Consider the following 26,816-nt stretch of genomic DNA (forward strand, 5'->3'; position numbering starts at 1 on the left):
AAATTACTTAAAAAAAAAATTTAAGGGCAACGAGCCCCTTAAGAGTTTATTTGAGAGAGCGAGAAAGAGACACAGCACAAGCGGGGAAAGGGCAGAGAGAGAGAGAATCCCAAGCAGGCCCTGTGCTATTGGGGCTCAAACTCACAAAATTGTGAGATCGTGATCTGAGTCGAATTCAAGAGTTGGATGCTTAACTGGCTGAGCCACCCAGGCACTCCACTCACTGCCCTTTAATTAATGTCCTTGTATGTGTCGGTATATGTGTATGTATATGTATTCCACAATCAGGATTCCTGAGCAAGAAAAAGTAGTTGTTTAGAGAGTTTGTACCTGCTGCCTCCACTGGTGACCATAATAATCCCTTACCTTTGTTATCTTTCAATGAAAAGTTGTGGTTATTTGTTGCATCAGTCGTTAAGCTGAAATAAAACTGGTGTCCATTGGATGGCTCATCTTTATCAACGGCACTGATCTTCTGGATAACCTAGGGATGGAGAAGTAAAACATGAAAATATGTTGTTGTGCTCGGCTTTGTTTCCTGTGACAGAGAAGAGCAATTTTATACCTTATAATAAACACCATCCTTCTGGAAGGAAGGAGCAGATAAACTAATATGAACTCAATCTAAAAAGGGCTCTGAAAAACAAGCCGTGTCCTTTTCAAACGCTGCGTTTGAATTTACTTTTGTGAACCTGAGACATAAGCTGCACCAACTGATGACACCATCCCCGTAAACATTACAAAACACTGAACAAAATGGATGAGTAGAACAAACCAGACCGAGATTAAACTACACTTAATTCTTTGAAGTTCAAGGTACTTACGCCCTGCTGTGTAAAGTGGGGAATAGCTCAATCAAGCTTAATATGCTAGACTTCGTAAAGGAGTCAAAGCCCTCCACCATTTACCATGGCTTTTACAATGTTTATCTTTCTTCCTGAGAAATTTCATCATCCCAATTAAACCAGAATTTTAGAGTTCCTTCAATGTTAGTTTATGCTACACATCAAAATGTTAGTTTTGCTGAGACATGCTGACCATATTTTATCTTAAAGCTGACAGAATTTCAAGGGCAACTGCTGCTGCATATTTTAAAAGAAATCACAAGCTAGGAGGCTGGTGTTCTGAAAGCTCTCACCTGCCCTGGCTGGGCATTTTCACACACGGTGGTTTCATAGTCCATAGCAAATTCAGGGGCATTGTCATTGATGTCGAGTATAGTAATGGCCACATAGCCTCTTCCAACTTGAGACGGATTCTCTAATAAAGAGGAAAATGTCTTATCATTTACTCAGAGTAAAGCTGTTATTCCATTGCCATTTAACTCAAGAAACTCCTATTAAAAATAATTAGAATCAATAAAAAGGGTTTGCCTCTCTAAAGCATGACCCTAGTAAGAAAATGACCAAACTCTGAAAGAAATCTAGAAACTTAACACTGTAGACTTCAAAGAGAGCAACAGGAAATTCGATCCAAACATCATATATACGTACAGTATATGCATTTTTTTTAGTCCTTGATAAGAAAATCATTGAAAGAATGAGCAATAAATCATGAACTTCAATGTTCTTTGAAGCTAGACCTCAGGTATGTAGGACTACATGCATATAATGTACACCTATGTATGTATATAATATGCATAACATAGAAGTGTGCATTATTATGTCGATGTCTTTCTTATCAGGGACTCAAATGAGTTCAACATCAATATGCAAATCTGAGTGTCTTGGCTAGAGATCAACCTACTACTTTCTGGAAGACACTGGCCCAACTCTGTATCAGCATAAATGTAGCTTATGAAATATGACTACAAAGCAACAAGAAATCCTCTGAAGGTAACTCAGGCCCATTATTTTATAGTCCTCTCTTTTCATTAACTTTCTGAGCATTAGAAAATAAAGTTAATGAATATAAATTTATTTCACAGCTGGAAATTAAGGATTTTCAAAGTTTTGCTTAACTTGAATAAGCACGTAATATGACTCAAGTAGAAATGATAACCCCGTGACAACCCACTCTCCATTCTCAGTGTCCCCCATCCTAACTGAATACTAAACCTTGCAACTTACGGCTCTCCATTGCAAGAACTGTGATATTATGAACAGCATTTGTCTCTCGATCCAAAGATTTGGCGGTTGTAATAACTCCACTGTTGGCATCGATATTGAAATACCTCTCCAAGTCTGTGTTTCTGTCAATTGAATACCTAATGCAACATTAAAAAAGAAGAAAAACACTTCAATATTTGTGTTTGATTACAATTTGCTAAATTTATTTCATTAATTACATGGCCACTCATCAAATCCTGCTGACACCACAATCTGTCATATTAGTACAAATACATGCTTAGCTTAAAACTTCACCAAAGTTATACTTGGTTCATCAGTTCTTGTCAGTAATCTTTTTGATTTTCTGTCAGTAAAAAATAAACACCCTAGTGTAGTTCTCTTCACAGCAGATTTGATATTAAGCTTCAAATTTATTTTATTACCAAATCACTTACAATAGACTTAGTAGCCCCTGCCGTGGTTATAGGTCCCTCTAAAATGAAATATACACAGACATCCTGACCATTCACATACACCTTTTGTCTTGACAACTCCAGCCAGATCTCAACCCCCCAAACTTAAAAAAAAATCCCTCAGGATCTTGACCAGGATTCCATAGAGAAGTTTCAAGGTAGAACCCCTAAAATTACATGAATATTTTGGTGTCTAGGAGCATTTTCTCAAAATATCTGCTATCCAAATATGAGTGAAAAATGTTCTACCTGCGTTCTTAATCCATTATGCTGTTATTTGTTCTGTATACAAAATTCACCCACCTCCCATTAATGACTGTCTTTAAATGCCACCCCCCAGTCGTTCTAGTTGAGTAAAGGGATCTCATTTAAAAACAGACAGACAAAACCAACAGATAAACGCATACCCAATTTAAGAAAGTATTCTATGTTTCCATAGTTCTCCAACACTATTATTAAACAGAATCATCTACTTCCAGTCTGATGTATCACAAAATGCTAGACACATAGCAAGGAAAGAGGAGGCATCAGAAAATATTAGAAAATTAACCACAAACCAACAAATATTGTCTTTGTCCAGCAATAGTAGGTGTTTGGGTACTGAGAATGTTAGGAACTTATTTTCTGATGATTTCTATTTTCTTGATGGCATATGAAACAAGATTATCAGCTGAGAGAGCAAAGGGGTGAAGGTACTTTGAGAAGAGTAGTCCTTTTTTTTTAGAAGAGACAGAAATATAAATAAATATAAATACACACACAGAGACCAGGGAATGTATAACAGAAGAGCTAAGCATTGTGGATTGATACTTTGAGATTTATGTTCATCAATTTATTATGAAACCAGTCATTCTATGTGTCTGTCTTGCTATGTTGTCATAAAGGCACATAAAGAGCATAGGGTTATTTTAACTGGTCACGGACAATGGATGGGGTGGGGGGAGTATGGACAACAGGGGCATGTACATAAGAGTGATAATAAGGAAGTCCCATGATCTATAAGTTGGTAAGGAAGAACTAAGGAAATAAGAGAAGACAGACTGACAAGATTCTGATTGCACCAATAGATTGTAAATCTCTTTCAGGATGTGAAATTTTTTTTTTTTAATTTTTTTTTCAACGTTTATTTATTTTTGGGACAGAGAGAGACAGAGCATGAACGGGGGAGGGGCAGAGAGAGAGGGAGACACAGAATCGGAAACAGGCTCCAGGCTCTGAGCCATCAGCCCAGAGCCCGACGCGGGGCTCGAACTCACGGACTGCGAGATCGTGACCTGGCTGAAGTGGGACGCTTAACCGACTTCACCACCCAGGCGCCCCCAGGATGTGGAATTTCTAAAGTGGAAAGCAGTGGACAAAGATTAAGATCCTTGAGGCAGATTTTCCACAGTAGCATATATACGAGAGCCGACAAGTCACAAGTATGTTCGTGAGAATCTAGGACTAAATCAAGGCAGAAAAACAGATCACTGGAGGTAAGAAGACCAAGAAACTGAAATAGGCACGAGGCATGAGTGGGCATTTTTCAAAAGCAGATATCCAGATTGCTAACAGACCCGTGAAAAGATGCTCAACATCACTCGTCATCAGGGAAACACAAATCAAAACCACCATGAGATACCACCTCACACCTGTCAGAATAGCTAAAATTAACAGCTCAGGAAACAACAGGCAAGATGTGGAGAAAGGGGAACCCACTTACACTATTGACGGAAATGCAAACTGATGCAGCCACACTGGAAAACAGTAAGGAGGTTCCTCAAAAAGTTAAAAAGCACAACTACACTACAGTCCAGCAATTGCACTACTAGGTATTTACCCAAGGGATACAAAATCACTGATTCAAAGGGGCACATGAACCCCGACGTTTCCAGCAACATTGTCAACAATAGCCAAATTATGGGAAGAGTCCAAAGATCCATTGATTGATGAATAGATAAAGAAGATATTGTGTGCCTGTGTGTGTTTGTGCTTCACCTTCCTCTTCATGACTGCCCTTTACTTAAAATCTGAAAACTCTCCTGCAGGTCCTCTTACGTTCTTTATATAAAACTCTTTTCCTTTGCAAATTTATACAGTCCCATGGCTTAAATAACTTGTGTATTTTTGATTACTCCAAAATTCACATAAAATCCTCCTGGCCCACTAGACTTATATATTGAATTGCCTGCTTAATGTCACCACAGGGATAGACAACATGAACAGAGATGTAACATGTCCCAACTGATATTGTAACTGCTACAGTCTCCCAAGCCCCTACTTTCCCTATTCTTTCTCCTCTGAGCAAATGACACCACCAGTCACTTGAATGTTCAATCAAAAAATCTAGAACTGGTCAGTGACTTGTTTTTCTCACTTACTCTTGCATCCAGTTTCTCAGCAACTTCCAAGTACAAGCAGTTCCAATGGCCATACACTGTAGCCTAGATTCTGCATTATTTTACTCTTTATCAACGTATTAGGAGAAAACTAACAAATTGCTCTCCGAGGCTAAGGCAGAGGGAGTCAGAGCAGATGTGGGGAAAGAATGAGCTGTTGGCTTGAGATTGAAGGTCTTGGCAAGGACACAGAGGACACGGGTTGTCCAGAACACTCCGGGTGGTGGTCATACTTCTTCATCACAAGGACTTGGGATCACTGAGGATTAAAGGGGTTCCTTATTTTCAGGGGCGCCTGGGTGGCTCAGTAGGTTGAGCATCCAACTTCGGCTCAGGTGACGATCTCACAGTTTGTGGGTTCGAGCCCCGCATCAGGCTCTGTGCTGACAGCGTGAAGCCTGGAGCTGCTTCGGATTCTGTGCCTCCTTCTCTCTCTGCCCCTCCCCTGCTCATGCTCTGTCTCTGTCTCTCAAAAATAAATAAATGTTAATTTTTTAAAGGGGTTCCTTATTTTCAACCAGTCCTTCCTGGCATACGAAAAGCTAGATTTTATATAGGAGACATTCACTACGATATAAAGTTACCTAAGAAAAGCAGCCCCTCAATCAAGAGAAGTAATGATTACATGGGCATTTTTTAAGTGAGAGGTGCCAGATGTCTCTCGGGAGGATTGGCTGAGCCTAAAGAAAAGGAAGAGCCTAAAGAAGTTCAGAGGAGCACCTTGTACAGGTCTGGACCCACGGGCCAAGGCCCTGAGATGTTCGATGGCCCAAGTCAATTAGAGGCTGAACAGAAAGGAAGGGGATAGGTTGTTTCTCTAATCACAAACTGAAGTGAATGTCAGTGCATCTCCTCATGCTGTTAGTGGTGTTTGGACTCACGATGATCCCTCTACTCTCTGCAAGTGACAGCCTAAGAAAACTTGGCCTCTTTCAATGCATGTTGGAGGAACCAATGAAAGAGATCACTTCTATGATTTGCCGCAGTTGAAGCTTGTGCTCTATCCATTTATTAGGCAGGCAGCTTGAAATCTCAATGTCCAGCCTCAGTCCTTTTCTTGAGAGCTGTGAACTGCTCCAGACACCTGCAACGTCTTGAACTCAAATTCAGTAGATTTAAAGCAGATCCAGCGGCCTTTCCCCAAAACTATCAGTTCTTCGTAACTTTCCCGTTTTCGGAATGAGCCGAGTATTTAAAGCAAAGTTGACGTTTTTCTCTGAATCCTCAACTGTGAAGGGTCATGTGTAAGAAAGACTTCTACTTACATGTCTAATATTCATTTACCCTTCATTCTTATTAATAGAACCTTGCTTTTGTTAGAGGCAGCCATGTGTTCAGCTGAACAACTGGGATTACTAGTCTTCCATGCTGATGCAGTGTCAATCTCCTTATATTAACATTTTAGCAAATGAGATGAAGAAAGTTGAGTCGAGCATGACTGAAAAACCCCTATAGACGATAGGAAAGAGCTGATAATTCAGCTTGCATTTGAGGTCCGCCCCTTCCCCTCCATCTCACCTGGGACACGCACACAATGGAAGAGGTCCAAAACCATCTTGTAAATAGGAGGTGATGAGTGCTTGGCATGAGAAGCCAAGGCCCTTGATGACATTATACTGCCAAATTGTCAGTCCTTGGGTGCACAGCTCCAGACTTCTCATTAGTAAGTCATTAGTGTTAAGCTTTGTTGCGACTAGCCAAGCACAATTTTGAACAAGGGCAAGCAGGTACTATTATGGTGGTATTTCAGAATTAGATACTAACATCTCACAGTTGGTTGTTGATGGAGACAAGATTCAGAACCGTGTCATCTGAGCCACCTGTCCATTACGTACCACATTACCCATAAACGAGCTTTTAGTCCCTGTCACTTACAACTCTACAATTCAGCTTCTTTCGCTTTTCCCCAATGCTCTCTTATCTAAAACCCTAAGCCAGTCAAACTGATGTTAACGAATTAAAAGGCCATGTGTCTCCCCATTTCTGATGTCTTTCCTCATGTTGGTCCTCCTGTACTCCGTGTTTCTGCCTTTCCAATTATTTTAGTCCTATGATTCCTTGAAGACAGTCCTCTGGCATTAAAGCAGCAAGCCTTTCCAATTACATAAAAGAGAAAGATTTCCCCCCCCCCCCCCCCCAGTCAGGGCCTCTCTAATGCACCAGATGTGGAGCAAGCACAGAGGAGCTGTCTTGACTTCTGCTCTAACTCATCTCCATTATCCTGGCTTTGGACACATGGGACTTAATTGCCATCCTGGAGAATTGCATTCCTGCCTCAAATCAGAGACCCCCAGGCCTCAGAGGTTTGGGGCTTTGCTTGTGGAGAAGAGCAACTCAGAAAATGTGGTTGATTTATTTGGGAAGAAAAGGAAGGCTCATGGGACAGGGTCCTGCCATACATCATTTTGAAGAAAATGGGTACCGGTTTCAGAAAGCAGGCCCAAGAACAACATCAGAAAGCAGCAAGATTTAAACCTAAAAGCTAACGTGTTATGAATTTTTGCCAACCCAAGAGTGTTCTTCATTTCGACCCATGCCCCGCCCCCAGCATCAAGTTTCTGTTAAATCCCGCCAGTAATGATTTTGGAAAAGTCTTTAAAAAAATAATGTAGTATGATGTGATGTGACTGTGGGACCCCAGGATTCGAAGTCAGGACACCCTGGGATATTGGCACCAAGCTTGATCTGACTGCCTGGAGGGACTACCAGTAATTTAATCCCTCAGCCCAAATTTATTAATAAGTGAGTTGAAATAGAGATCTCCAAAATTTTGTAAGTGTCTGATCTGATCTTAGCAATTATCCTACATTATCACAGAGAATCACTGCATATTTTTGTAACTCTAATTTCCCTAGGATCAAATAAAAAATTAGGGCACTCGGTACTGGGAAGTCAAGGCTGTTCCTATAGTATATTGCCAGGAAAAAAAAAAAAAAAAAGAACAATTCATAGTCAAAGCGACATCTCTGAAGTTTAGTTCATTAAAGCCATTCTGTTTTAAAAATATAACACACGCATATAATCCATAATGGGCCTTTCTTGGTTTGTATAAAGAATACAGGCTGTCACTAAAATCCCTTAATGTTTAATGTAGGGAACAGTTGGAGGACACATATTTGGATCTCTCTGTTCTCTAGATCTCACAACTTTTTTCAAAACAAATATTTTAAACTAAAAGCAAAAACCAAAGCAAAAACAATTTACAAGTTATGCTTTTTTAAGAAACCCTGCAGTAGTTAGGATCTGTGAACTTGGTGCTCCCCACCACAAATCACACACAAGGAAATAAAGGACACAATTTATGGCCCCGACCCTGCCACTGTCCTCCTGTACTCATTTGGGCTCTCGAATCACTATTTATACTGTTCTCTTTCTTTTGCTGCAAAATGAGACAGTTTTACAAGATGGTTTATCATTTCCAGATTTAACATTTGCTTTTTTAAGTAAGATTTTGTGTACCACCTCTTTCCAGCTAGATAACAAGAGGATTGGGAACTCATCTCATCATCTGTATACGCTCGGCGCTCTGTACATCTGCAATGAAAAGAATTCCTTAATAAACGCCTGTTTATTTGAGAAGCTATGGAGATCAATCGAGATGTTCTTCTCCAGTAGCATTCTTATCGCCCAGCTACTGAGATGCATGTGAACACTCACAAAAAGGACGTGTGAGTGAGTGAGCTAGATTAACACAAATGTATCACCGCTACTCCCCAAATGGCAAAAGATAATGTGATAAATATACACGAACAATTCTGAACACAGAAACAGCTGAGTCATTCGAGTTGAGATCTTAAGAAATGCATGTGTGGGTGGGTGCCTATGCGTGCCTGTGTGTGTGTGTGTGTGTGTGTGTGTGTGTGTGTGTGTGTGCGTGCGCATGCGTGTACGTGTGTGTACTGCTGTAAGGAGTGGGCAGCTTCTGATACAGACCTTGCTAAAATCCTGGAACCACATTTTCTAACTGTGTGACCGGGAGGCAGATGTATTATAACACAGGAATGATAACGCTTGCCTTACAGGACTTCAACGAGAAATTTCTTCAAAATAAACTACTGAGTTCAGCACTTAGAGATGCTACTCTTTGTACTCTCACCCCCTGCTGATAACGGCAACTTGATTCTCCTTAGGAGATTTAAACCTTCCCAATCTCATGCAATCTTGATGGTACTCACAATCAAGATGCCCAGAACTTCCTGGGTAAGAGACGGGACACACGTCCTAAGACAGGCCAAAAAACTTTCCAAGAAACGTGAACCTTAAACAGAGGGCCACGAGAAAAGAACAGGGTTGGCATGGGTTCACCCCACTGCCCCATCCTCAAAAGACTATCTGCTCATTTTTGCTGGTCATATTTCTAGAAAAACCTTAGTCTTCTGTTTTCAGAGTACTGGCTATTCAATGTTTTCTTTAATTCTGTGAGCTATCCCCAATTATTTCAATAAATCCCTTTTTTTTTTTCAGTTATCTATGGCCAATTTCTATTATTGCAACTAAACAATGCTAAGAGTACAGTTCAGTGTAAGTATAGCTCCTTAATCTTTCTTCCTCATGGATAGTTCCCTAAGACTCACACTGAAACCCATTATGGATTTAGTATTCTATTCATCACACTTTTCAATAAGCATTTTAAATGTGGAACATAATATAAGGGACAAATCAAGAGAAATGTAATCTTCAATAAATGCATCACCTGCAGTCTTCAAAAGCTAACTCAGAACTCCAAGCAGAGTTCTAATTCTAGGGCAATATGATAAAAGATGGAAAAATTGATCACATATAGTAGGAATTTCTACTTACATTTTGAAAATTATCTCTGGATATTCAATACACTAGTATAATAACACTTTTTTTTTATCTTCACCATATGTGAACTTTTTCTTTCATTTTTAGTGATCGTTATATTCAATTGGGCAGCATTTTGAAATTGATTAAAGCTCATATTTTCCCAATGGAATAGATTTCTGCTACTTTGCACATGAACCACTATTTTTCCTCTATGTTACTGGCTAAATTTCTTACAAAATAAGATACTACCAAATAATTTAGATTAAAATAATATGTACAAATATATGCATGTATACAGGCAACTTTAAAAAAAAAACCTGCACACTGAATTATTCAAACATCCCAAATGAGTTCATACTAGTCACACTACATAATGTAATATCTGATACTATTTTATCACCTTTTATCTGAGAACATAAAATACCAGGAATGCCAAAAGTGCCTGCAGGTAAGTAATATTACCTTAGAATCCTTGAACACAAGTCCAAATGTAGTTCTGTATTTAACTTGTTAGAAATGCTGAAAACAATCCCCATTAATTTTTATGACCCCCCCCCTTCACATCTAATCTTATTTGTGATGATATCATGTTTCAATCCATTGGCTATTTTTAGCATAGGGACTTCGGGCTGTTTGTGCTGCCTAGAGAAGTATTTCTGCTGATTTCATAAAACAGCACTCGACTCTTAAGATGTAACTAAATAAAACATAAACAGACTTTGCATAACGTTTTCGTGGTCTGTCCAAATTCTGCCCTCCCTCAAGGCCTTGCTTACACGATCACTCCTTCAAATGAAGTCTCCTGTCCAGTGAGCTCGGAGTGACTACAATTTATCTCATGATTTGCTCTGACATTTTCCCCCCTCATTTTGTTTAACGTTTATGGGATCTTATTTCTTCAACCGGATTGGAAGTTCCTGGAGGTCAGAGGAAATGTTTTATTCATCTTTGTTTTTCCTGTCAGTATTCTCCCCCGCACTGTGCACAAAGCAGGTTCTCAATAAATGTATGCTGATGCAGTGCTTTGGTCTCCAAGTGCCGACATGAAGGGTGAAGAGTGTTCTAGGCTCTAGGCTGCTTTCATAGTGTCTCCCGTCTCGTTGAGAGACACACAGAAGCGAAGTTTCTAACATTGAGAAAGATGACCAAAATCAGAATGTGACCTGTCCTTCCAAATTCAAAAGAGAAACCCTGATATTTGGCATTCTGGGACAAAATTTACATGAAACAGTAAGCAACTACATAAAACATAAAGAGCCAGGTATATGCTGGACCTCAATCATCTACTTTCGCTTTCAAAAAAGCCTCTTCTTCTTCTTCCTTTTTTTTTTTTTTTTTTTTTTTTTTTTTTTGGCTAAGTAATCGTAACTATCACCTAATTTGCATTTTGGGCTTCTAGTTTCTATATGGGAAGAGGAAAACAATGTATACATGACATGATGGGGGAGGTGCCCTATCTGAATGCTAGGCAAGCTACAAGGAAGATAGGACATTTCACGATGGTGTTATATTCTGGCTAAGTACCGTGCTTAGAGTTCATTTAATCTTTCCACCTATTGCTACTATACTTCTAGATGGTCAAAATGCTTTATCGTGATGTAGATGCCGAGCCCTCTTTTAAAGAAAGGGCATATGCACAGAGAAGAGTTACTCATCGCTTTGGCTGGTGCCAGAGGTAGGTAAAAATAAAAAGTGCTGAGCAAGGAAGAGATCATGAGACGAGACTCTCAATTCTGTCTTTTTGGAGGAAAGTGAATGTGTTTCCTTCTAGAATTCTAGTCTTATACCCCACATATTGGTAAATATCCCAAATATAAGTAGCCTATGCTAGATTTTAGTATTATGCTACAAAACTATCAATAAATTTAAATGCGAAGTATCCAGTTTCCCATCCTGTTTTACAATTCAAACACTATCGGCCTCATTTCAAGCAGTTACAATAAAACAAATAACTACTTTTCCACTCCTCTAAGAACCACACCATTTCTAAAGGTGTGAGCACAAGGTTCACAACTCTAAGACGCTTCAGGTTCTAACTCAATCTGGAAATTCACGTTTCCTAAGATCTCAGAAGACTGTGACATCTACCCAACGAGTGGCATTTGTTGAAGGAGGGCTTACATTTGGATAGGTACCTGAGCGACCAATGCAAACACGTGTTCATGTCCATTAAACTATGTAATATTGTCTGTGTACTGGAACCTACGTGAATACCAAATAAACTTCACTACAGACTGCCAATACAGTTGCCTGTAAAGTATGTCTCCTTTCATTGGCTTATTGACCTTGAAATAAAGATGGCAGGGAAACACAACAAACTGTAATAATAGCAATGTATCATGATAATGCTTTCTAATGCTTAAGTCATGATTCTCAGTTTGAAATCATTGGCTACTTTCCCTTTATTAATCTTCAAAGAACTTGGGAGAAGGCAGGGATAGGGTTTATTTTTCCTTTTCACTGGGTATATGGGAACTTAGGAGACTAAGTGCATCCCCTAGGTAACTCAGCAAATATCAGTGCTGAGAAGAGAACTAGTCTTCTAGAGAATGCACATCAGTGCACACCTATTCATCAAAGTAGCATCTGATAGGAGGAGCCTGGCCTTTCAAAGGTGGATATCACAAATGAATATGAAAGACAGATCCAGAAAAAAAAAATCAGCTAGGGATGTGAACTGACCTTATAAAAAATAGTGTAAAAACTGCTTCAAAAATACTAGTGGTAAATATTAAGTCAGGGGCACCTGCGTGGTCCAGTCAGTTTAGCATCTGACTTTGGCTCAGGTCACGATCTTGTGGTTCATGAATTCAGGACCCGCGTCAGGCTCTGTGCTGACAGCTCAGAGCCTGGATCCTGCTTCAGATTCTGTGTCTCCCTCTTTCTCTGCCCCTCCCCTGCTCACACTCTGTCTCTCAAAAATAAACGTTAAAATTTTCTGAAAAATATTAAGTAACGACATTAATTCTACAAAAGCAAAAAAAAAATACACGCAACAACATTTTAGTCCACTTTGAACAAAGGCGGTCCTCTTTAGTTGTGAGACTTAGGTGTTCAAAAACTGATATAAGATAGCACTAAGCTGAACTTTCAGGCCACCTTCATTAGTCTTAAGAAAAAGAAAATGAGGTAAAAATAAATTCCTGGCCAGCCTCTTTCATTGACGAAAGCCACAAAGATCTGTACCTTCAAAACCAACAGAGTTCACCTTCTGACCCTTTCTCTCTCTGTGCTTCAGGGAGTAGACCTGGAGGTCACTTCATCTCTACCTCAGGTCACTACCCTCCTAGTCCTACTCTTCATTCCTCCCCAAATTATAATACTGCATTTTTTTCAAATAAAGTACTATAAAAAGTAAAATATTTATGTGGCGAGGCTTTAACAGGATGACATACAAGCAAACGAGTAAAGGAAAAATAAGAAAGAAACAAGATAAAAACGCAATGCAATCTATCAATTTGCCTTGACTCCTCTCACTCAAGTCCCGAATCGTGATATATATGCGTCTCTTCTTTTACACCCCTAACATCATGAAAGCATTCTCTTTCTTCCCATTGAATGGTTTAAGCATAAGTCTGACTGTTCTGAGTAGCTGATCTGTGCCTACAATCATGCTGTGTCTGACTGTTCCTAAGGGAAGGAGACTTACATGTGTCAGTAGGAGATGTGATGCTATAGCAAACCCAAGTTCAAGTGTGTGCAGTGAACGGGATTTGGTGGATGCAGCTGAGCTTAAGTTAGGAAACTGTTCTGACAACGAAGGATGGACTGTTTTAGGCAGAAGGGGAAGGCGTGTTCTACCTGGTACATTTTGACTTCCGAATGTTCTATTGCACGGAAGATTATATTCCTAGGGATGGTTTGTGATCGCTGTGTTCAAAATAATATAGCTGTCCCTATAGCCTGACTTTATTGTATAGATAGGGGGATGCCAAGTCTGACTTCATTTTTGAACAATTATTTTAAATAAATTCTTCACTAGACTATGATGTTAATGTCAGACAAGAGAGAAGGAAAGGAGAGTGGGGTGTGTGTGTGTGTGTGTGTGTGTGTGTGTGTTACCATATCTATATCCCTAAATAAGCTTATTATTTTAGCTTATTATTTTAGGGAGGTAAAAGATTATAAGCTTTTCTTAACAATAATCGTCTAAATTATGGATATTTTTCATGACAGTTTACAATGTCCAGACTTAGCTCAGAAGTTAGCTCAAAGCTCTCACCATTGCCAGATAGCAGTTAAATCTAAATGTGGTTAGCTTATTAGTTGAATATATATAAAATACTGAGTGATTTTTGTACTTTATACCTTTATGTTTTTGTAGTCAAAATCCAAAAGGTCACATTGAAAAACTTTACTAGTGAACCCAAATTAAGACATGCAATACAAAGAAATTTCAAATATATCGTCTTTATAACATTTATCTAAAAAGACATAATGTATCGTATGCACACACATGCTAACACATGCATACACAAAACCATACATGTAGATCATAGGTTGTAAGTTTTATGTAAAAAGTGTGAAATTGGATATCATGGTATTTTGACTTGCTTACCTATCATCATTTTGTTAGTTGCGAAGAGATCAGTTGCTTAGAACCGTGTGTCTAGTCTCGATACAGGACTATTGATAAAACACTTTAAAACAGTCCTTAGATACAGATACAGTTATACTTTTTATAAGTGGAAATAATAAACAAATACATGCTAACCAACCAGGCCAATATGAGAAAGTGATCTAATGAAAGTCAATCCCTAATTTAAATTTTTTATAAAATTAGTTTTCTAATATATGCATATATCCCATAACTAGGACACGCATCACTTCATCTTTGAACACGGTTTGCTTTGAAAGAGCTCAGGATAATTGGTTGAATAGGAACATCAGCTATGGCTTGTGGATGATAACGGATGCCTAAAAATTATTGCTACATAATAATGGCCCCGGATAATCAGGTGAAACATTTTTAAATTAGTAAAATGTTGCACCGCTCTGATCCTGGTTCCTTCTGCCTCTATGGCTCAATATATATACAAAACTGGTCTTCATTTGCCATGAACCAAAAGCATCGTAACGTGGAGACATGAACGGTGAGCAAAGCACACTCTTGTAAAATTGCATAAAAGGAGAGCGATGAGCTTTTACCTCACAGGGCTGTTGGAAGAATCCGGGTCATGAGCCGCGACGGTGCCAATGATATTCCCAACTTGGGTAGCCTCCGATACCTCCATGGGGTACAAGGGTGCGGAAAACACAGGGGGCTCATCCACATCTTCCACGATTATTTTCACTGTGGTCGTGTCGCTGAATGGACCCAAGCTCAGAAAGCGAGGGTCGGCATCTTTGTTTGCGGCTTCTATCCGGAGTGTGTAACTTGTTTTGGCTTCAAAATCCAGGTCCTGTAAAGAAAGTTATTAGGAAAATTAAATTACCAATTAAAGAGTCAGCTAAGCAGAGCCTTTTCATTTGTGAATGTCAGTACGCATAGAAAGGACTCCGCCACGAAAATGCACCATCAGCATTCACAAATAATAAATAATGATGCCAATCAGAATCCTTGCTACTTTTCTGGCTCACAGACAATGGTAAGTGCTTCTCAGCTAACTTAATCCACTCCGCTGGCAAATGCAAGTCTTTTGAATATTATCTGAAAGACAACTGACAAGATTGAAAAACCTTTCCAACAGGGATATCAATATAATTTTCTTCAACCATGTAATTTAGCTGCACTATCCAGGGGTGCACACTAAAAAGAAAGAAACATACAACTTTCCACTGAATTTATGATTTAAAAGGTCATCTTTATTGATTTCAGGGACTCCATTCCAGTCCTGAGCTTTTATAGATGCTCCAAAGGGAGCCAGCCACACAGGATAGGTGGTACGTTGAATTTGTGCCGTCTGAAAACACAGCCAGTTCTCGACGAAGCACGCATTGTTTCTTTCTCCACAATCCCTCTACCAGTGCACACTGTGTCTCTGTATTTGATGGTGGAGAGTTATATTCCAGAATCTCCATTCTGTAACTTTCCTAGAGGATTAACACGCTAACACGTTCCTCAAAAACAGTGACCCAAGTTAAACCATTTGGTAGCTTTAAAAAGTTGTAAGGGCAATTAAATGCTGTCTTAGAAACGCACCATCTGTGGGGGGAAAAAAAAAGAATGCTGCACACAACATGCTGAAGTTGTTTGTGACAATAAAATGCTCTTTCTTCAAGGGATACAGAGCCTCAGAGTTTAATGACTTTCGATCTCAATCTCACCACTGAAAAGCTGTCCCCAAATATCACTTACATTCAATAAGACAAAAATAATGGTGTAAAAAAGTAAAGACATGGTATGAAATATAACACATGATACATATAACTCTCGTTTTTACTTAATGGTTACGTCACAGGAAAAGTATTATGAAAAGGGGCAAAAACGCAATGTTGCGAATTATAATCCAACTTCATCTATTATGTAGGTGGGCACATGAGTATTACATACAGGAAGGTATGCATACATTCCAACCCATCCCAAAAGGTGTGATACTAAAAAAAAAAAAAAAAACAATGTAGTCATATAAATATAAATTAGGAGATGCACATATAAACACACACTGAAAGTATATATATACACATATATGTATATATGATGTACAGAATATATATACATATATATACATCTACACACGCTTAGACAAAACATAATACACATACACACATAAACCCATGTACGTACAAAATACACAAATATTCATGTGTATTTGCAGACATATATTACATGAAAAGATTCCATGGCTCATCTCTGGTTAATACCGAGAAAAAAAAAATATAGATCAATTCTCAAAATAGGTTTACAATATCTAGATAAAGGAGAACTTACTGAACTATTTACTGGCCTCACATCGGTCTCATCCAATCGACTGTAAGCTCCAGACTGTTTTGTTAATTACTAGCATTCCCAGTGCCTGTTATGAATTCAGTACATAGAAGGGGCTCAATAAATTCTTGTTGGATTAGAAAACAACTAGACCACAGATAGCCAGGACACTTGGCCACAGAGAATCCCGATGGCCAAAGTAGGGGGTGAGGGGAAGGAACAATTAGGTATATTGGTATTCTACCACAGGAAAAAAAAAAAAAAAAAAAAAACCTTCTTAGCATTGCTACAGGAAAATGCAGTTTTAATTTTCTCTGAAGTTTCATATGAAAATTCAGGGGCACATGACAGTGCTCTAAACAAGTCCTTCTGAGCAAATTCAGTGATATTTTTTACGAGGCTACCTTTTTTGTCTATTACCTAAAAATATTTCTGGCTCGATAGTTCTCAATCAAATGTGAGAATTAGGACTACCCAGAGGAATTTTCTGGGTAGCCACACATGTGTGGCTCCTTCAATGAAAATTTTGACTCAGCAGATCCAGGATGAAGCCCAACCATACGCATTTTCAAAAGGCTCACTGGGTAATTGTGATGCAAACCCTCTTGTAAGAAGCCCGATCTTTGCATTAACACAGTCTTGTCACCATACATATAACCACTGTTTAATTTGGGTATTGCTGAGAATAAAAAAAATATGTACCTAAATGGATTTACTTAGAGACTGTAAACATATGCACAAACAGCTCAGATATTAACCTTTTTACTTTGTGCTTCTATTACTTATAAAACTGACAAGTGATGAGAGGGATCTTATTTTTATATAATTTGTATCTGTGTATGTAGAATGTGTTTTAAAAATCCTGTTTATCATCTCCTTTTAAATCAATTCAAAACCACAACTTTTAAGATATTCATTCAGGTTTATCAAAAGGGGTAACAAGTATTTCTGTATTCAAGTAAAAGTGTGACTGATACATGAAACAATAATTTAAAATCTACCACACAAATGAATGCAATTATTTTATAGCAACTTTTTTTTAATCTGTCTAAAAGGCAACACCATGAGATACAGACATCTGGATGCCACTGAATCATAATGAAACACAGTATCACACATGATGATTGGTTGCCTGAGAGCTATTATGAAAATAGAGCAATAAAAGAATTCATATGAAAGGCTATGAATCAAGATTACAGACAAAAGAATTGCTACACAAAATGATTTTCAGAGCAAATCAGAATAAGCCAGACAATACTTTTCAAAGAGAGGTGTGGGGTAACAGAGTTGTTAAACACATAGAAGAAAAAGCTTTTGCAACAGAATTTTGATTCCTATTTCTTTTTCTTATTGATTTCTATATAAGCAACATATTCCGTAACTATTAGATTTAACGAACAGGGTTTTACTTGGGGAAAGAAATGTTAAAGCAACAGGTGAGGAAAGGCAAAGTAAAAGGAAGGAGATGAAGGTAATGTCTGAAGAGATCATGTTCGATATTAGAAGCTACATATCACTGGAGACCATACGTCACTGGAAATCAGACCAGAACACTGTTCATGCTGTCGCCCACAATAGCAAGCAAGATGTAGGATTAATGAGAACCTGAGTTCAAATGGAAATCACGTAGACCCAGACCAGTGATGTCATAGAGACATATCTGGGACCTGTAGAAGCTGTTCTTTCATCTGTCAAGTGACCCGTATGTCAGAGACACCAAAAGAAAGAAGCAGCTTATTGGGTATCTTATTTCCTAGACTATAAAATAGGGCTGTTTTTTGTTTGTTTGTTTTTGCCATCAGAGATGAGAAACTTCACGATTAAAAAGAAAAAAACTGCAGAGAACAAACTGATGGTTAGCAGAGCGGAGGTGGGGTGGGGGTGGTGACACTGGCAAAGGGGATGAAGGCTTGAAAAGTGCACTCATCTTGACAAGCACGGACGAATGTGCGGAACTGTCCCATCAGCTGGCTGTACACCTGAAACTAATATGACACTATATTACGTGTTAACTATACCGGAATGAAAATAAAAAGCGTAATTAAAACCTAAGCAGTATAACTGCGGCAGAGGTGAACAACCTTTTTCCTGTAAGGAAATAATACTAAATAATTAGGCTTTGCAGGGTACGCATTCTCTGCCCCCTGCAAATGAATTAGTGTGGCTGTGAGCCAATAACACTTCATTTGCAGGCAATGCAATTTACATTTTATATAACCTTCACGTATCACACAACATCCGTCTTTCCCGATTTCTCCATCATTTTAAAAACACAAAACCACCCTAGGCTCTGAAGCTGTACAATAGCAGACAGGCAGTTGTTTGTCAACCCCTGATCTAGGGAGCCCAAGAGAATAAGCTTGTTTTTCCAGACTAGATGTTCACCCTTCTTTCTCCCATCCTTTTTACTACAATTAAAACGAACTATTCACTACGAGCATCACACTTTGTCTTCCAGTTCGTATCGCCTGCTGGCCCTTCTTTCCCACATAATTTTGTCTTCCGTTTCTCTTATTGAAATCTCAAGGATACTCGTGATCACTTTTCTTTTATGAGTGTTCCCAGAATCCCCGTACCTAACACATAATAAACCTTATGTTGAAGGCTAACCGTGAACAAGAAGTTTTATACACATTTTTAACGTACATTGAAACGATGCAAGGCTAGTATTATTAATTGATGTGAAAACCAAACAGCAGAGAGTTACAAAGGAAGTGTAAAGTTACATGTGTAGAAGGGCAGGCACATTACGTGAACTCAAGTCCATGTCCACCCACCACCTACTCCCTTCCTGCTACAAAAAGCAGGCTCGAAGAGCAATTAGGATTCGTATTGTATGGCATTATCAAATTTAGGCACCTGCCTACGTCGCCGACCTCACAGGTTTGCTATAAAGTATTCCTTGCTTTAAAATACGTAGAACACTGCCCAACACTGAGTAATCGCTGTACAAATATTCACTTGGTCATTATCATTCTTAGTGCCATTATTTCCTGCTAGATTATGAGCAAATCCAATGAAAGTTAAGACCATGCCTTCCTCTTCTGGAAGAGGACACCCCCCATGACACCTACACCTTCAGTAAAATTACTTTATAATATGGTGGCTTTGATTTAAAAAAAAATATATCATATAGAGTGGGATCTCCGTAGTTCCCCCTGCCATTTTTAGTAGTAGAACCTAAGTTAAAACATAATCATGAATTCATTTAACAAAATCACTGCACTACATTCTTCTTTCTCCATATAGCTTGGCTACTGGTCTATAGCCAAAGGTGCTCTCATCAAGCTCAACAGCCTCCTTTTAGCTCTTGTTCTTTTGAGCAATGCAGAAGTTGATGTTTAGGAATTGATCCATATTAAACTCTTCTTTGTAAAAAAATATTTATTGGGGTGCCTGGGTGGCTCAGTCGGTTGAGCATCTGATTTCGGCTCAGGTCATGATCTCGTGGTTCGTGGGTTCGAGCCCCGTGTCGGGCTCTATACTGACAGCTCGGAGCCTGGAGCCTGCTTCGGATTCTGTGTCTCCCTCTCTCTCTGCCCTTCCACCACTCACACTCTGTCTCTCTCTCCAAAAATAAACATTAAAAAATATTCTAAAAATATTCATTTATTTTGAGAGAGAGAACGTGTGCATGCACACACCAATGCGTGCAGAGGAGAGGGGCAGAGCGAGAGGGAGAGAGGATCCCAACCAGGCTGTGCTGACGCAGGGCTTCACGATCTCATGACATCTCATGTTTCATGAGATCACGACCGGAGCTGAAATCGAGAGTCGGACACTTTACCAACTGAGCCACCAAGGCACCCCCCGAAGTTAACCTTTTCCTTTGCAGATTGTTCTCTTTCTGCTCTTCTAAACATGGACTGGTACCATAAGAGCTGATTAGAGCGCGCGTGTGTGTGTGTGTGTGTGTGTCCCCGTCTATTACTTAGTGTCTTATATTTAATGTTGATTTTGTGCAAAAGCACGAAGATTGTCATTTGTAAAACACTTCTTTCTCTGGAGATTCCAGCCGTCTTTTGGATCAAAGCATATTGTTTTGCATTCAATTTCCTCCCTACCTGTTGATCAAACCAATAGAAATCGTTTGTCTCCCTTTAGTAAGTGGGCCTAAATGAGGCCATACCTATGGAAAAATAACCCCACTCACAATTTTCCCTTTACAATGATTTCAAATCAACCTACTGTCCAAAACCTTAAAAATGACCCACAACCTTGAAAAAGGTCTCTCAGCAAGGATAAATTTAAATAGCATTTAAATACAATGATAAGAGTTCTAAAGTTACTCCCCCCAAGTACTTTTCAAAAGCAAAACACACCTTTATCATGTGCAACTGCATTATTGCCTTTATTTTCACCCTTTCTTGGGTTGTTTCCCACTTGCCTAAATTTAGGTAGGCTTCTTCCTGACTTTGACCCCTGACAGCCCTTTTCTTAGACAGCTTGTATCATAAGCCCATTCTCTGCCCCTTTCAGAGGTAAATTAAAAAAAAAAAAAATCTTGCCAGTTTTACAGCCCAGAAATGTCTTCCTCAAGAAATGGGGAGCCATCTCTTTGAAATGTCATTATCAAGGAAGACAGACCCTCTAGCTGCTGGCTGCTGTGGAGGGTAGGAGCCAACCTTCAGTCTAAGCCTTACTCCAAGTTGTAAAACTACCCCCTGTCATAAAGGTACAAGAAAATCTTATTTTCTTTTGGGTAAAGCCAATCAGGACAGACAAATGTCGTTACCTCTCTTCGTAGATACTAAATTCTAACTCGGTAGCCCTCTTTCTCACCTGACTTGAGTTTATTATTTAAAAAAAATTTTTTTTTAGAGAGCAAGAGAAAGTAAGTGTGCATGGGAGTGGGAGGAAGGCAGAGGGAGAGAGAGAATCTCAAGCAGGCACCATGCTCAGCGTGGGACTCAATCTCAAGACTGAGATCATGACCTGAGCCGAAATCAAGAGTCGGACACTCAACCTACTGAGCCACACAGGCGCCCTCCTCTGACTTGAGTTTAGACTGAATTATGGTCTCCTTCTCCTACTGCAATATCCTTGAAGTCTGTCTTAAGCTGTTTAAATTTGTCCAGTGCAATTTTTGCTGACAGGTGCAAGTGATTTTAGCATCTTCTGAAGGTTTTATTTGCCTTGAAAACTTTTGTGAATCATAAAACCTATGTTCAGATTTGGACAATAGAGTACTTTTTTTTTTAATAGAGGATAAGAGAAGGGAAACACAGGTTTCAAATTGTTATATGATTCTATATTTGGATGCATTATGTTGATGCATTAAAAATATTTAAGGACAAATAATCTGAAATGTCGCAAAATAAGTATAAGCAAATTTAGACTAAGCAAAAAAAGATTATGAGACACCACCACGTCCAGTTTATGTTTCCCGGAGAATTATTATCTTAACTTTTCAAAAATTATACTGTAACGCAGCTCTGTATCAGGTACTTGATACAAATATTCACATTTTGCTAATACACTATTATTACTACACAGAAAATTTTTGGTACTCTATAGGTAAATTGGTACCCCACCAAAGATCTTACAAATAACTGCAGAAATGTTTAAGCCCGAAACATTAAGTTATGTCAACCCATTAGGAATAAAGTAAAGATATACATATCGGGAGTAACTATCTCCATTATCTAGCCACACAGGTGTCTTTTGACTTCTATGAGTAATTAAATTAACATCTCTTAATCTTGATATGAAAAAAAAGATAATTCAAGCAGGCATCATAACACATCTCCATTTTGTAACTTAAAAAAATCTGAGACAGTTAAATGCACATACATTTCAGATTTTTAGTTGAACTAATCCACAAAGAGGTAGAACTATAAGCTGCTGGATGTATTCCCCATTAACCATACACATTGATGGGGCGCCTTGATGGCTCAGCTGGTTGATTTTGGCTCAGATCATGATCCCAGGGTCGTGGGATCGAGTCCCATGTCAGGCTCTGCTCGGAGTGTGGAGCCTAATTAAGATTTTCTCTCTCTGTCTCTCTCTCTCCCTCCCTCCCTCTGCCTCTTTCCTGCACTCATGCTCTCTCTAAAAAATAATTTATAAAATCATAAAAGAAATAAAAATACAACACATTTATATAGCCTTACCATATGCAAGTTATCATGCTAAGTGTTTAACAGTATTATTAACATCATTGATTCTCACAAGATAATACAGCTCCTAACAGATCTTTTTAACAAATCTAGAACTGAGTCAAGACAGATGGACTTTCTTGCTCCTAATCACACAGGGTGGCTCCAGTGTCTTTGTTCCCACAGACTAAGAAAGAAAATCAGAATGAATCGGAAGTATAAATCAGATCGTCTAAAACAAAAAAACAAAAGTAGTAGGAGTTAATCTCACGATGATGACAAAAGGAAGAAAGTGGGAGAAATCCTACAAAACTGACTTGGAAACAAGCAGTCCATACTGGGGGGGTGGGTGAGATTCGAGTGAGAGACACTGAGGGCTGTTATCACCAAAATGTGCACTGCCATTGTACATTATTTCAACTTGAGCACAGAATGCCTAAATCAGGAATTACCCAGATTCTTATGCAGGCCTAGTTAATGTCTTGCTTTCTCTTTTATGTTATTGTCTGGATTAGCTTTTCCACTCAGAAATACTCCATTTCACATATGTGTTAATTTCCTACTACTGCAGTAACAAACCACCATAAATTTAGCGGCTTAAAAAACATCAAAGTATTGTTTTGCCACTTTGGAGTGCAGAAGTCTAAATCAAGGTATCAGCAGGGGATGTGTTCCTTCTCAAGGCCTCGGGGAGGGGCAGAGACAGAGGGAGACCCAGAATCGGAAGCAGGCTCCAGGCTCTGAGCTGTCAGCACAGAGCCCGACGCAGGGCTCGAACCCACAACGGTGAGATCATGACCTGAGCCAAAGTCGGACACTTCACAGACTGAGCCACCCAGGTGCACGCGCCTCCCCCCTCTATGCCCGCCTTCTTCCATCTTTAAAACGTATTACTTCTTTCTCTGGTTCTGTTATCACATCTCTTTTCTGACTCTGACTCTCCCTGCAACCCTCATGTAAAGACCTTGTGATTACATTGAGCCCAAGGAGATAATCCAGGATAATCTCCCCATCCTGAGTTCCTTAATTTAATCCCATCTGCAAAATTCCTTTTGTAATATAAACTATTCACAGGTTCCAAAGATTAGGATGTAGAGATCTCTCTGGGAAGGCACAGGGTTCTGTGTACCAGAACCTCCTACTGTGAATTTACTAGACTGTTTTGATTTTCATAAGCAGAAAACAGGAAACAAGCCTTTGCAAAAGACTACATTCCTGCCCAGCATCTAACACCTGGTTCACGCAACAGCCCAGGCAGAGGTCTCTATTTCCCAGCATGCACGACTGAGGATACCAAGGGATGCCCTACAGAAGGGTCTCACGCATTTTCAGGCAAGCTGAACCCAGATTATGACCCAAAGGCAGTTTAGCTCATGTTTTCCTGGGAGCCTTTACCAAACGGTGGCAAACACTGATTTATTTTGATCCACACAATTATTTTGTGAGTAAAGCTGACACAGGAGAGAAGGTGAGAGTAGACGTCAGCTGACCTGAGATTCTTACTTCCACCATTCCTTCTATGTGCACCGTGAAGATTTTTGAGCTGAGTCTCTCTGGAGCACAGCTGGGACTCAAAATCTTTTTTCTATTTTCCCAGCGTCCACAATGTTTTATAGCTCCTTTCTTTTCGTGTGCGTGTGTACATGTGTGTGTTTTCCACTCGCTGCTCAAATCCGGACTGGCCTGTGTTGCTCTGATGAACATAATGTGGCAGCAGTGATGAGCCAATTCTAGACATCGGCATCGCGAGTCCCTGCAGCTTCTGTTCTTGCCGTTCTTGGAATAAATCCAGGTTAGCTGTTGGATGATGTGAGCCACATTGCCCCTCTTGTTGTCCCAGCAGACAGACAGCCACCTCCATGGAGAAGCCACCAAGCTGACCAAGAGCTCACCACTTAGATGAGCCTACTTAAGACCAGAAGAAAAATCACTCTGCTAACCCCCCACCAAATTGCTCACCCACAAAGTCATGACCTAAAGAAAAACTGTTGTTTAAAGTAGTCCATTTGGGGGGTAATTGGTTAAGTCGCAATGGATGGCTGACACAATTGTGGAGAGACACAGAATAAAAGTTGGTGGCTTCAGTTTGTGACAGGTGATGGCAGCATAGCCAGTAAAAGTGAACCAAACTAGCCTTGAAATGACCAAATGAAATGGTGGGAGGGGGTCATGTCTAGACATGTGATCTCTTTGAATTCCAGGCCCTTGACTCTTCTAATCATTTCCTGATTGGTTATATTCTGTCTTTATCACCTAAAATAGATTCCAGGCTCCATCAGTTCCCTCCTCTATTGATAATATATGCAATCACTTTTCTGTGTGTGTGTGTGTGTGTGTGTGTGTGTGTGTGTGTGTGTGTGTTTGTATACTTTTTTTAAGGTTTATTTTTGAGACAGAGCTCGAGCAAGGGAGGGACAGAGAGAGGAGGACAGAGGATCTATCTTAAGTAGGCTCTGTGCTAACAGCAGTGAACCTAATGCAGGGCTCAAACTCACAAACTGTGAGATCATGCCCTGTGCTGAAGTCGGACTCTCAACCAACTGAGCCACCCAGGCACCCCTGTATGTATATATATACACATATATACGCATATATATATACACACATATATGCGTATATATGTGTATATATATACATACATACGTATATACATATATGTATACATATATATGTATTTAATTTGCTTTTTGACTACTTATTTTTAAACTCTCTGCAAATACCTTAATGCTGGAAGAATAAAACAATTTCCCTTTTTTGAATTCTTCTCTGCCCTTCTAACTTAAAGTTTTCAGTTTCACTAGTGTCTAAAGCATTCTTTCCCTCACTTGATTCATTTATTTTTTTTAACTAAGCTCTATGCCCACTGTGGGACTTGAACTCACAACCCTGAGATCAGCCAGGCACCTCTTTCCCTTACTTTCCATACATGCTTTAGGGAATTCTCCAGTGTCCCTTTAATTATAATTGTCATGCATATGGTAATGCCTCCCAGACCTAAGTTTGTACTCCAGGCCTCTGCCTTAAGCTGCATATCCTTATTCATGACCTCCTAGACATTATTATCCAGATATCATAGGCGCTTCATGTGTATTCCAAACCATATTAATCATTTGCACACCCCTATTCAAGGACACACTTACCCAGTTACTCATGCTAGAAACATTAGTTTTCTCCTTAAATTCTCTCTCCAATTTTCTTACACAATCACTAAATCCTTTCTTATCTCTTTCTTAAATATCTCTTTCTTGGAAGCCTACCCACTGAAGCTAATTTAGGATACAACACACCGTGGAAAAAGAGACAGAAGTAAAGGAAAAGTTTGTACATTATCTGTGACTTGTTTATACTAAGCAAAAAAAAAAAAAAATAGTGATGGACTCACTGAAAAATGTCTTTGACATACATATATTCCAAGAACATTGCTCTGATAACTATCAAAAATCAAAGCAAACAGAAAATACTCCCAAGCGAACATGGCCTTTGCCTCTTTGATCAAGACTATCATGCGTTGACATGTACATTACTATCAACTTCCTTCAGAGACTGTCAATTTCTTCCTTTTTAAGACCTTAAATTCATCTCTACTCTTGGCTATTCACACACAGGTAAGTTTATACGTTGATATGCAGAGAGTCTATACATATGCACACATGAGCATAATGATTAAAATGACAGAAGGATCTACTTATATACAGTAACGATGGGTTGAATTAATTGGAAAATATAACCTGAAATTCAGAAGTCAACTAGAGTTACTGTATTAACCTTATGACAGTCAGCCTTTAATTCCAAATTTGTGCCTTTCACGGTCAAATAAGGGAAACATCTTTGTTCCGTTTTGAGGAACGTGCCTCCACAGCGGGATTAATTGAATTGGATCCTTGAAAGAAAAATGTAATGATAAGAAAAAAGAAGAATTGTGAATGTTGTCAGTTTCCTCCACTATACATCAACAAACAGCCTTGTATGAAATGCTGAAATACAAACTTGACTCTGGGGATTAGCCCCTCAGCACTTCAAGTAGTCGACAAAGGACACGTTTCAATAACAAGATGGTAAACCCGGGAGCTCAGAAATCCTTGCGGCCGAGTTGAAGGTTGGAAGGAAACTGCGTATTTGAACTCTTTCTCCCCAGCGGTGGATGGGTGCGGGCCACCTTACGG

At 39.2% G+C, this 26,816-nt stretch overlaps 1 protein-coding gene across 6 annotated transcripts in view; it reads right to left on the bottom strand.

Moving 5' to 3' along the window:
• CDH7 (cadherin 7) overlaps nucleotides 1–26,816 on the bottom strand; it is a 123,013-nt gene that overhangs the window by 21,123 nt on the left and 75,074 nt on the right. For all 6 annotated transcript variants that reach the window (XM_040478607.1, XM_040478604.1, XM_040478609.1 and 3 more), the window contains 4 exons: nucleotides 14,836–15,089; nucleotides 2,070–2,206; nucleotides 1,139–1,260; nucleotides 367–484 (listed from right to left, as the gene is read on the bottom strand). In XM_040478607.1, the coding sequence (XP_040334541.1) occupies nucleotides 367–484; nucleotides 1,139–1,260; nucleotides 2,070–2,206; nucleotides 14,836–15,089 (631 nt within the window). The remainder of the gene's footprint in view (nucleotides 1–366; nucleotides 485–1,138; nucleotides 1,261–2,069; nucleotides 2,207–14,835; nucleotides 15,090–26,816) is intronic.

The sequence above is a fragment of the Herpailurus yagouaroundi genome, unplaced genomic scaffold, assembly GCF_014898765.1.
Source record: "Herpailurus yagouaroundi ecotype Mexico unplaced genomic scaffold, PumYag 142, whole genome shotgun sequence".
In the NCBI taxonomy this organism is placed as follows: domain Eukaryota; kingdom Metazoa; phylum Chordata; class Mammalia; order Carnivora; family Felidae; genus Herpailurus; species Herpailurus yagouaroundi.